The 12,631-nt window shown below is 36.7% G+C and overlaps 1 protein-coding gene across 1 annotated transcript; it reads left to right on the top strand.

The window, feature by feature from the left end:
- The first annotated feature begins 7,135 nt into the window (after positions 1-7,135).
- LOC121298634 (amphiregulin-like) lies at positions 7,136-11,760 on the top strand. Its single transcript, XM_041225777.1, has 5 exons — positions 7,136-7,247; positions 8,520-8,729; positions 9,076-9,277; positions 11,073-11,231; positions 11,651-11,760. The coding sequence occupies exons 1-5, from the start codon at positions 7,211-7,213 to the stop codon at positions 11,748-11,750; spliced, it is 708 nt and encodes a 235-aa protein (XP_041081711.1). The 5' UTR covers positions 7,136-7,210; the 3' UTR covers positions 11,751-11,760.
- Positions 11,761-12,631: the final 871 nt, after the last annotated feature.

Raw genomic sequence — 12,631 nt, forward strand, 5'->3', positions numbered from 1 at the left:
CATTCAAATTTGTAAAGAAGATATTCACCAGCAAGAAAATGGCACACTAAAATCATCTAAGTTTGAGCTGGAGAGATTTTTGGAGGAAACACATACAGATTCAAAAAGGCAGGAGCCTATGTCAGTTCCTTCAGATATTCCACCTATCAATCCACGTGAATACCAAATGGAGGACTGTGCACCTAAGTGGAAAGAAGTAGAGCAAGTTGTAAAAAAAGTAAGGGCATCATCATCTCCAGGGCCTAATGGAGTTCCGTACAGAGTATACAAGAGTGCTTCTGGAGTTCTACGAATCCTGTGGAAATTGATGAAAGTGGCATGGGAAAAACAGATTGTATCAAGAGCATGGTGCCAAGCAGGTGGAGTCTCTATACCAAAAGAAAAGGATTCTACAAGCATCGGTCCGTTTCATCCTATTTCCTTATTAAACGTAGAAGGCAAGATTTTCTTCAGTATTATTGCTCAGAGATTGACAAACTACCTATTAAAGAACTGCTTTATTGACACTTCAGTACAAAAAGTAGGCATTCCAGGTTTCCCAGGATGCTTAGAACACATCAGCATAATCTGGTAAAAAATTCAATCAGCAAAAAAGGAGAGGACGGAGCTCCATCTGACATTCCTGGATTTGGCTAATGCATATGGTTCAGTGCCACATGAACTTCTTTGGGCAGCATTTGATTTTTTCAGCGTACCGATGACAATAACAAATTTAGTGAAAGCCTGCTTTGGAGATTTGCAATTTAGTTTTTCAACTTCAGAATTCAGCACTACATGGCAATGCCTAGAAGTTGGAATAATGGCAGGATGTATTATTTCTCCACTGGCTTTTCCCATGATGTGACAAAGTGCCCCCCCCTGTGTATATTATCTGTTATATGTTGCGTGTGGTGTGTTAAATGTTGGTGTATAGTCATTGGTACACGGGATATAAACAGGTCTGTGTAACATGAGTGTTTAAAATGTTTATTTGTATTTAGGCACAAGGATTGCACAGAACTTCACTTGCAAGTAAAAAGTAATAATATGTGAGCACGGGGAATTGCACTTTATTAATTCACGTGCAGTTTTACCGAGGCTCCAGTTGAATGATTGATTAGCAATCGAGTCTTGGTACAGCTGCATAAAAACAGCATGTTTTCACCCACTCGGGGTTGGGTGTTCGGTGAGTGGAGAACAGGAGAGAGAGGAGGAGAAATTTAATATCAATTGCTATTGCTACTTGTTTATTTAAAACTCACAGTGTTTGTTAGTCTGTGGATCTGCTTACCTTTTTGTTAAGTGTTAGTCCATTTTTGTTTGTATATTTATTTTGGCGTAAAGTGCTGTGTCCTGTTTTTTTGTCTGTTTAAACTGTTTTATTTACAATAATCCGGCGTAAACAAGCGCCTCATCATTTCACCTCATCTGTCCTGTCTTTGTGTTCATTCCTTCCTGGTTCTGACGTCACCCACTCAGCCGTCTTTGTGACACATGGCAATGGAAGTAATTATAAGGGCATCAAAATGGGTAGTGGGAGGAGAGCGCTTGGCTTCTGGAATGCAACTACCACCAATTCGAGCATACATGGATGACATGACAACAATGACTACAACAGTAGCCTGCACTAATCGTTTACTGGGCAAATTAACCAATAACACTGAATGGGCATGAATGCAATTCAAGCCCACTAAATCAAGGAGCATCTCTATAATTAAAGGTAAAGTAGTAGATAAAAGGTTCTACATTAATGGTGAGGCAATACCAACAGTGTCTGAGAAGCCAGTGAAATGTCTAGGGACTTTCAGTTTGGTCTGCTGCCAAGATTGCTGTGGCCACTGACTGTGTAAAAGGTTTCCCTGACAACAGTTGAGAAGATGGAAGCTTTAATCAGTTCATACGTCAAGAAATGGTTGGGAGTTCCACGCTGCCTCAGCAGAGTGGGACTTCATGGTAAAGGAATACTGCAGCTACCAATCTCTGCTCTAACTGAGGAGTTTAAGTGTGCCAAAGTCCGACTGGAAATGACATTAGTAGATTCATGTGACAAATGCGTAACGGAGGCAGCACCTATGTTGAAAACTGGAAGAAAATGGACGGCAAAGAAAGCTGTGGAAGATGCTAAGGCTGCCCTTTGAATCAAAGATATTATTGGGCAAGTTCAGCATGGTTAAGGAGGTTTTGGTCTCAGTTCAGCTCCTCCTACATGGCACAAGGCAACCCCAGCTCAGTGGAGGAAGCTGGTAGTCAATGAAGTGCAAAAGCAGGAGGAGAGGGTCAGGTGTGTAAAGGCCATTTCCCAGGCCAAGCTTGGAGAATGGATGAGATGGGAGAGTGTGGAACAACGCAAGAGTCGCTGTCAAGACCTTTGGACAATGGAACAGAGCAGGATCAGTTTCCTCATCAGATCAGTATATGATCTTCTCCCATCACCACAGAACCTAAACTTCTGGGTGGGTGAGGATCCCTCATGTCCTTTGTGTTCATCACCTGCAACATTAAGGCACATTTTGATAGGATGTAAGGTGGGTCTTATCCAAGGACGGTTTAATTGGCGCCATGACCAGGTGGTGCGATGTTTGGCCTTAGCATTGGAAGACAAGCGTCACCTGTCCAATAAGTTGCCACAAGTTCCATCAAAGCATTGCACACAAAAGACACTATTCTTCCATCCATGAGAGCAACCACCAAGAAAAGGTGTTAAAATCTAGCCTCGCTCAGGACAACTGGAAGCTGCTAGAGACTGGAAGATGCTGTCAGATGTTAGTCAACGGCTTATTTTTCCACCTGAGATTGCTAATAATAACCTTCGCCAGACATTGCCTTGTGGTCTGGATCAGCACGCCTTGTTCATCTGGTAGAGTTAACAGTGCCATAGGAAGATGCTGTGGATGAGGTGAATGAGAGGAAGAAACTTCAGTATGCTCAACTAGCTGCTGAAGCAGAACAGCGAGGATGGAGAGTCCGAGTTTACCCAGTGGAGGTGGGTTGTTGATGATTTGTGGCACACTCTACAACCTGGTTTCTCAGAGACGTTGGATTCCGTGGCCAAGAATTGCATCGCACAGTGAAGAACTTATCTGAAACAGCAGAAAGGAGCAGCAACTGGCTGTGGTTAAGACGGAAAGATTCTGGATGGTGATCTCAAGCACAATAGAAAGAAAGCAACGCTGATGTACAGGTAAGTAAGCTGGGCTGAGCTGAGTGGGGGATGGAGGGGGATGATGCTGGGATGCCAGAATCACTGTTGAGCCCTCTTGAGGTTTCGTGGGCTAGTCAACAAAACACTGAGGGTAGAAGCCAGCCACTTGAAGACCCCAGCTCAATCCAGATGGTTGTCATGCTGATACGCTGGGGAGCCAGCATCGCAGCCGTTGTGTGTGCTGATGCGCTGGGGAAGCAAAATGAGCTGATCCCTGCAGCCAGCATTACACTTCAGCAATCAACACCAGACAGAAAGATATCTACATCATCAGATAGAAAACAACGCAAATGGAGGGAGATGCAGATGGATCACATTAGTTTACTGCAAAGCTACGTCTTAGTTGGTGCTTATCTTGGCAAGATCAGAGTTCAAATCAGCATGAAGTTCAACATCTACTCTCATGTAATGGAAATCAATTTTTATTAATGAGATTGTTTGCATCTGGACGACTAAATTCTCTCTCTAAAATAAACTCTCATGTAAACGTGGAAGCAGAGCTGTCATGACCATAAAAGCGTGAGAGATCTGTTGTCCTGCTTTTCAGTTTTTGCTTGTAAATTGCCCCTTTGAAAGACGAATACACGACTTCCATTTCGGAGGGTGGTAGGAACAATTTAATAAAGTGCACAAAGATCTTTTTTTTATTTGATACTTTATTTTTTGTGAGATCTCATGATCACTGTTATTGCTCATTACTAATTACTATTGCTCATGACCATTTCTATGTTGATGTGCATTGTCATTTTCAAACTGTATTGAATACAAAGAAAAGTTTGGCCAAATAATTACATCAGTCTGCTGTTTAACTGAATTGCATTTTTATCACTCTGACTTTATTGAAGCAGCATATCTATAGGGTATAGCTGAACTAGATAACAAGTCTCCTTTTTTTAACCTAGGATTTAGAATAAGAGTTGATATCCATATTTAAGACCATGCTTACCCTTACAAGTACTGGGTAATAAATATTTAAAAACTTTTACCTACAGGAGACTTTTCTTTAGCCTTTTTTGTCATTTATTTATTATGGAATATTCCAATAAAGAATGTAATCCGCATGTGAGATAATATGCTCATAACAGGGCAGGGCTGTACAATTCCGGGATTTTTACACTATTTTGGAAGCATTTGTTTTTCTGTTTCTGTTCTGTTTCATATCCTAAGAACAATACAGCTTTCATTTTCTAAAATAAAATAACTACTGGGAATGTTTCTAAAAAATAGTTCTAACATTCTGGTCAATCCAGTGAAAGTTACACTATGTTTGAAATCTGCTCAAGGCTATTGTTACAAACAGAAAATGAAAATGCAAAAAGAAATCATGAAGCAAGTTATGGGTAATGCCAAACTATGAAAACAGACATCATTTATGTTTTAATACTGTAATCTCAGAAGGTAGTGTAATATACAGGTTCTTAAACCAAATGCATTGTACAATATATGTACCAAACTTATATAATACCAAAAAACAGTAATATAGGTAATATTAAAAAAATACATATTAACCCATATATGATAATCAGATATTATCCCATATATAACACTACATAATTATAAAAATGCTGTATATTGTGCTTCAGGTTATAAGTGAATAATGAATATAATATATATATAATATATATATATATATATATATAATATATATATATATATATAATATATATATAGAAAGTAAAGAACAAAACACTATTCTAATGTACACATATTCTTGTCTCTGTATTTGTCTATATCTATTTCTGTTTATAATGTCCTTTAACAAGAAAAAAAAAAAAAAAACACTTTAATTCTTATAACTTCAAGTCAAATTACTAACACTCTTTTCAGCACGAATGTTCTTCTGAAGTGTTTTTATCAAGGTAAGCAATACGGGACTCATTCCTTTTGCAACTTATTCATAGTATTATGCCAGGCTCATACAATGCTCCAGGATAGTGGTTCCCAACCTGTTGTCTAAGGGCCAATTGTGGAGTAAACGCCAGGTGGGCCGCAAACAACTCCCAAAATAAATGTTGGTTCCCTGAAAGAGAAGACTGCCACCGACGATACTTTTGGGATATTGTCTGCATTGATAAGTATTTCTGAGTATTTTATATCAAAGCTGCCGATAGGCCCATCTGTGGAATCAGGGCATGAATTTCAGTGCGGGATTGCGGGAATCGTGCATTTTCCAAGTTGCTCTTGCATATCTGCAACTTTCAGTGCGGGAAAATCCCGCAGAGATATTTTAAGACACCAAGCTGCTGTATTTTTCACCCAAGTTAGAATGCCTGAAATGCCACAACAGTCTCTAAAGAAGTGGGTGTCAGTGATGAAAGGGTTTTCCAGACGTATTCAGTGTGTGTATGCGGTACTCCTAGTCAGAACTACGACTGCCTGAAGATGTGACAGAGTCCACAGCTTAGATGTCTATTGCTCCATCATTGAAGCGGCTAGACTGAAAGGGGTGGTATTGTTGGAAAGCTTAGAAGCTCAGCTCCCCCCTCCCCCATGTTAATTTCATATTTAGGTTCAATGGTGCATGATTGCAATATATATAGCAGTAACCAAATGTGATTTTTTTTGGAAAAGTTGTTTTTTTTCCCCCTATATTCTCATCTCTATCACATATAGTATGCCTGATCCTGTTGCATCTTATATAATATGAAAGGAAATTTTGTGGCCTTTCATTTGATATGTTATGTGCATGCAGTACAAACTATCCAGTAGTTAAACAAGATTCATGAATACAAAATAAAAATGTTATTTATTTGTTACAAAATAACCTTTAAAACATAAATTAATCAAAAACTGTTTTGTTAGTAAAGCCTAAGACTGCAGCTCCACTCAATAACTATAAAAATAGCTCTTAGCACTCAGAATACAGAAGATAAAATAAATACAAATCTGTTTCATCATTTTTTATGGTAATTCACTGATCCTAATCCTAATGCTGCTAAACAAGATAAAAAAGGTCACAGCTCCAGCTATTTAATTTCAACAGACAAAACCATCCTTGGCCAAAAAGTTCAACTTTTCTTGATACACTGGCCATGAACTCATAAAACATGAAGTTGTGTTGTAGTGACACAATAGCAACTGTCATACACAATGGCTTCAATGGTGGTAGTTGGAACACAACTGGAGAAGCTTCTTACTCTGGAATATGTTGAGAAATAACAACTCATGTATAACAATCAGCTCTGTAACAGGGTGTGGCATGCAGCCCTTCAGAATGTGTCTACCCTAAGGTCTACACCTAATGTTTGGTGTCAAAGTAGCACATACAGTGGAAAGATCCATCAATCTTAGTGGATGTATATACATACAAAATTTATTTTTCACATAATCCGAGATGTGCATAGACAGTCATCTTTACTTTGCTTTCTTGCACCACAATAATAGCTCAGCACAGTGCATATAATACGGTAAATATAAGCATTCATGCAAAAGGAATTTGCCATACACCACCACTGAATCACTGCACAAGCACATATTTCTTGTGGTTTTCTCCACACCAACAATATCCTATCATTGATCAATTATGTCGGTTTGCCACATTTTGTTTGCTGATGAAAACAACACATCTTACAATTTCATGCATTAAATTCAGAAATATACAGTACTTAAACAACAGCAAATAAATAATCCATTATTACATTTGGTAAAAATTCTACTCCTTTTCACATGCAAATAGCTTCCTAAAGAATATAATAAAGAATAAGATAACTTTTGATTGCTTCATTTACACCTATAACACCTTATATTTTTCTAACTTTGAGGAAAATTGCTGTTTTATACATGCTCATTATACATACCTGTAGTTTCCCTGAAGCTATAAACTTCTTTTCAGGTGTGTTCTTATGCTGACACACTGTTTTCTGATTGGATGTTTAGGAATAGACACGCCCTTCTTTGGTCCTCCGAGTATATTTATTCTGTTGCTAGAAGCACTGTACAAGTAGTGCTAAAAGACGCACAAAGTGAGTGCAGAAGAAGAAAAAAAAAATACAACATTTTTAACAAAAGAAAAAAACACTTCACATAAACATGAAAAGATTAATTTGGACATCTTTGATATTTTTAGGTAAGACATTTTTTGATGGTACTCTGTTGAGTTGTTTGAAATTATAGGACACTTCAAAGCAAAGCCATATTAATTTTTGTACCTTATTAAAGCAAATGGTATTACTGTCAGGCATCTTACAACTAAAGTTACAATTAAAAAAACATGTTTTTGTAATATCTGTTTAACTGTTAAGGCTTTAGAAAAATGTTATTCATATAAGATGAGTAATCTGCTTTAGAGTCTATGTGAATGTGTGGTATCATTTAGACATGACATAACTAAAACATGTACCATGGTAAATGATTAAACTGGATAGATGAAATGCTATTTTCTGTGTTTCAGAAGTATGTACTGTAAATTACACAACAGTATAATTGACAGTCCTACTAGTACAAGTAAAACAAAGTTACAGTTGGTTACACAGTCTCTGATCAGCACTAAGAAAATGTTATCACGTAGTACAGGGTCAGTGTGCTCCATGAGCACCAAACTAAACTTATCATATCTAAGGGTATTTTATTAAGGTACTGAACCTTTTGAGTTTTTTAAGAGCAATAATTAAAGTCATTAGCATAGGTTAAACCTCATTTTATGTAATCTATATCTGGCATGCCAAGTTGTCCTTTTAGTCAGCTTTGCTGACTTTATCAATTTGTTCAACTAAAGTCAAATATACAAATATTTCAGCTAATGGCTGAAATTACCTGTAAATCCTCACTGCTGTGTTAAAATGTATATTCCTTGTCAATATATTTCTTAATTGCAAACCATATAAATCCTGAAACATTGGATAAAACATGAGTTTTGATTGTAATATAAATTAACCAACTGAACTAGTAGCAAAACACCCAGTGGCTATATCTGCTTCACCCATGTAATACTTTAATTACTGTCTCTAAAAAGGTCAGAGTTCTTGGTTTTGTCTGTCAGATCTCTCCTCCATTGTTTCAAATCACTCCCTGTCTGGCCAAGGAACTCCAGTGCTCTCCCTTTAAAACAGCATGCTGGTAGCAAAAAAGATGAAAAACGTAGTAATTTTTCATCTACAGTATATTTGCTATCTACATTATGTAAAATATGTATTGCAGAAAACACAATCCAACATTCCAGAGGCTCTGGTGAAGTTACAGTTTCTGGCATTTGTAAGGGACCCACTCTGATGAAGAAACATAAGACTAAACCCACATCAGTAATGTAATGGAGTTTGAAGATAATGAAATGTGTTAGCTATGAATAAACACATTTTATTTATTAGGCAAAATTCTATAAATATATATATTTTTTTCACAGTATGCCTGCAGAGAGCTATTAGCATGGAACTAAAAAAAGAAGATAGTGAGGGGCTTTTGCTTACAACTACAAATTATGAACAAGATGGCACTAGAAATGACTTTTTATCACAGAGAGGCTTTGAGGATGAAGAAGATGACTCTGAAAATGAAAGAGAATTGTCAGTCCCTGGAGACTCATTACAAAGTCTGGACAACAATACAGTAAGAGGTAAATATACTATTAGATCTTTTTCCAAAATAAACATTTTGCAACTTATTTCTTAGCATATAATCCATTTTAGATTTCACAACAAAACATAACAAAAATAAATAATTTTGCATTCTCAATTGGTCAGCCTATAATTTATTATGTAAGAATGGTTGTTCATGTTGAAAATATTAGAATGCTATCAGAACAAAAAATCACATATACTTGCGATGCTAGTTACTGGAATACCTACAGATCTGTGACGTATGTAACTATATAGTGCTTTTGAAATGATATTGTTATGAATACATTTTAATTGCAATACATTCCTATCATTACCTCAACTTAATACATCTTGTTTTTCCAGTGCAACCTGTAGCTAAGCCCAAGGAATCAGAAGGGCAGGGCAAGAGAAAAAAAATGGGGAAAAGAAATAACAGGCAAAAGAACAAGGACAAAAATGACAAGAAAAATAAATTGGAAGCAAACCCATGTACTACAACACATAGTGAATATTGTATTAATGGAGTGTGTGTACATTATGGAAATTTGAATGAAACAACGTGCATGTAAGTAATGTGCATATTCTCACTCATGACTATTGAACATTTAGAAAAACTAAAAGAAACTTAAACTCAATGGCAATCGTTTAGACTACAAGGCTTTTTCAATGTCTTCTGCTGTACACCTCTTTGTGCTTCACTAAAATAGTATTACTTGTAAATTGACTGGGGTGGTCTGGATATTTAACCATGGGCTATAGTGTAAGCTCAGGCATTATCAAACCCTCCTTGAGTGTTGGTAAACCACATCTTAAAGTCTTTAAAAGCCTAAGTGTAATTTTACTTATTAATTGTAATCATTAAAAAAGGCATGTAACCAAGGCTTTAAAATACATTTTCTTACCTTTTGTTATAAGTACAAGCCATGATATCACTTGACCGCCTTTTAAGTTGAAGGTGTTTGGGGTCTTGAGGGCCAGTAATAATGTCAAATAATTATATTTATTGGTATGGAAATAGATTTTAAGGCCCTTGTGTGACTGAACAGGTAAAGGCATGATCACATGAAGTCATTCAGTCAGGTGAGCAGAGGTTTATGTTCTCCTGTGGGTTAGGGAGGCAAAAACAATAGGGGCTGTTTCTCCACCCTGTGCTACAGTGGGCCCTACTGGCTAGTTGCTCTGTGAATTATAGGGCGGGCCTTTTTCTTACAGAGGCCAGGAGCTAATCACTATCCTCTCTCAGGTTCCTTGATGTAAAGGGTAATTGGTAACTGATTAGTCATGGGATCAAAGAACACACATTGACTTTAAGTTCACAATCACTTTACTATCATAGAACAGGATACAGCCACAAGTTAGCTTTCCAGGAACACAGGAAGACAAGTGCCCTTGGGTACTTCAGGATCTAAAGGGCTAAAGCCTGTTTTCAGGGTTTACTTATAATTTTGTAAACAGGGTATAATGGCATATCTGAAGCTTTGTGCTAAATGTCATTCCTATCTGTTTAGAATTATTAGTACATAGAAACAGCCACCTTTCTCCAGTACCAAGTCTGTCACCCAAAAGCAGTATTTACAAATAGTTGAGACTTACCTTTAAATGTACTGCTAACAGCTTTTATTTAACCACTCAGTTCCTAACAACACAGTCCGTTATTGCATGTCATATTATTTCAGTGATACATATTGTATAGGCATAGTGATGCACAGGTAATGTTAACACTATCTCTATACTAGAGTTTAGCCATTCAGTTCTTGTTCATATTATGTTATTTATTTTATTATTTCATGTTATTGTCCAAGCCCCAGTTATCATTAAATAATACTTTCATCTATTCAGAATTGTTCTGTAATTCCAGTTCATGTTTTCCCTGCTCATTTAAAGCATTGCTGTCTTAGAATTGTGCTATTTCTAGTGGCATGGTCACATTTGAAATCTAAACTCAACTTATAATAATAATAATAATAATAATAATAATAATAATAATAATAATAATAATAATAATAGGTTTAATTTAATTTGTATGAAAGGTTCTTGCTGCCATGACTAATAAAAAACATTTCTGGAATTCATCAGTTATTCATGGATCACTGCCAGTACATCAATAATAAGAAATTCATTATATATTAAAGTTATTTAATTTCATACCACAAATCTAACCTTTAGATCTTTATTAACTGCAGTATTATTTGATCCTGAGGAACACTTACATAGTCATCTTAAACGGTTTGTCTAAGGGAAATTTCTGATAAAAATATAATTCCATGTTTTCTGTCAGTATTCAATGTATTTCAATTGCAAGCATCTTATTGAATTACTAAAGCTCATTTCTTGTCCTTGTTGTTTGTTCTTGTCCATAGATGTAACGGAGGATATAGTGGCGAGCGGTGTGGTGTTCAGCAGCTGTCGTCTGTAAGCAGAGAAGATAGTATAGATGCCACCCAATCTGTGCTTGTAGTAATAGCTGTGGTGCTCTCTTTGATAAGTCTTACTGCAGTACTCATCATTATTTGTGTCCAGTGAGTATATTTCAAGCCTTTTTTGTGGGGAAGAGTTTCTGGTCCTGTTGGTCAAGTTGTCTGTAGGGGACAAACATCAAGTGGACTGCAACTGCAAAATACATTTCATTGAAAAAAAGACTGTACAAATAAGAACTTTTCAACACCCCCTTTAAAAATGATTTGTACGTGCATCACACATTTCTGTTCTTTCTTATGATGACTAGACCAGTTTCATGAATATCAATGTATATTTTCTCCATCAAAACAGACTTTAAAGGAGCATAACAATGACAGACTTTCTTCCCTGTGCCCGGTCACCAGATCTACATTTATAATGTTTTAAACCTTATCTGTGTGCCCGGTCACGATCTGCATTTGTAAAGTTTTAATATCTTTTTATAGATTTTGACTAACGGCAATCCTGGTTATCACTTCAGTTGCAGATCTCAGAAAAGATTCACAGAACTTTACCATGGGCGAAATGAAGAAAAGGAAAAACTACAAGAAGATAAAAGCAATAGCCACATTGTTGTCTAAACAGTAACAGGTATATATGTTAGACTATTTTAATAAATTGTATACAATGTGTGAGGGTGATACCGAATTGTTCAGCATTGTAGTGAATCTCCACCTAGCAGGTGCTGAGCTAATGATATTGACTTTAGCATAAGACCCATGCTTAACTTTCAACTACAGAGCTTGCTCTTTCGTTGAATGATAACACTATGTAACACAATTTTTGTTCCTGGGTAGTAAGTGTTATTTCCTAATTACTTATGCCTCAAAAGTATAAAAAATGGTTATTATTCCCCACAAACTTTGCTTTTGTGACCAGGACAGTGATATTTACCTATTTCCAATGAGAAAACGGGCAAATTTGTGTCTTTTTGTTCACATAAAGTCAGAAAGAAACAACATACGAATCCAAATTAACATGTATTTATACTAAAGTAATACAAAAATGACTACAAAAGATTTAGAAGTGAGTAGTTTTTCGAGATTTATGATTATACTGTAAATCACTTTCACGAATCAGCCCCCAAATGTAGTCTCACATCATGGTCTCGTTATACTGTCCTTGGTAGAGGCATTCAAAGTCCAGTATATCCTGGTGGAAGTGCTCGCCTTGCTCTTCCGAGTATGCTCTCATGTTCTCCTTGAATTTATCAAGATGAGCATCAGGATATGGACTTTGAGGGACATCCTACAGCCCATTGTGCCGTAGTTCTTCACCAGAGTCTCAACCAGCTCCACATAGTTTTCGGCCTTGTGAAGCCCAGGAAGCGCCGAACCACTGCGACAAAGCTGTTCCAAGCCGCTTTCTCCTTACTAGTGAGCTTCTTGGGGAATTCATTGCACTCCAGGATCTTCTTTATCTGTGGTTCGACAAAGACACTGGCTTTGACCTTTGCCTCAGA

The sequence above is a fragment of the Polyodon spathula genome, chromosome 2 (genome assembly GCF_017654505.1).
Source record: "Polyodon spathula isolate WHYD16114869_AA chromosome 2, ASM1765450v1, whole genome shotgun sequence".
Lineage (NCBI taxonomy): Eukaryota > Metazoa > Chordata > Actinopteri > Acipenseriformes > Polyodontidae > Polyodon > Polyodon spathula.

Excerpts from the sequence above, each read along its gene's own strand:
- LOC121298634 (XM_041225777.1), top strand. The coding sequence starts at position 7,211 with ATGAAAAGATTAATTTGGACATCTTTGATATTTTTAG. Across the intron at positions 7,248-8,519 it reads GACATCTTTGATATTTTTAG|TATGCCTGCAGAGAGCTATT; the intron begins GTAAGACATTTT and ends TTTTTTTCACAG. Across the intron at positions 8,730-9,075 it reads GGACAACAATACAGTAAGAG|TGCAACCTGTAGCTAAGCCC; the intron begins GTAAATATACTA and ends TTGTTTTTCCAG.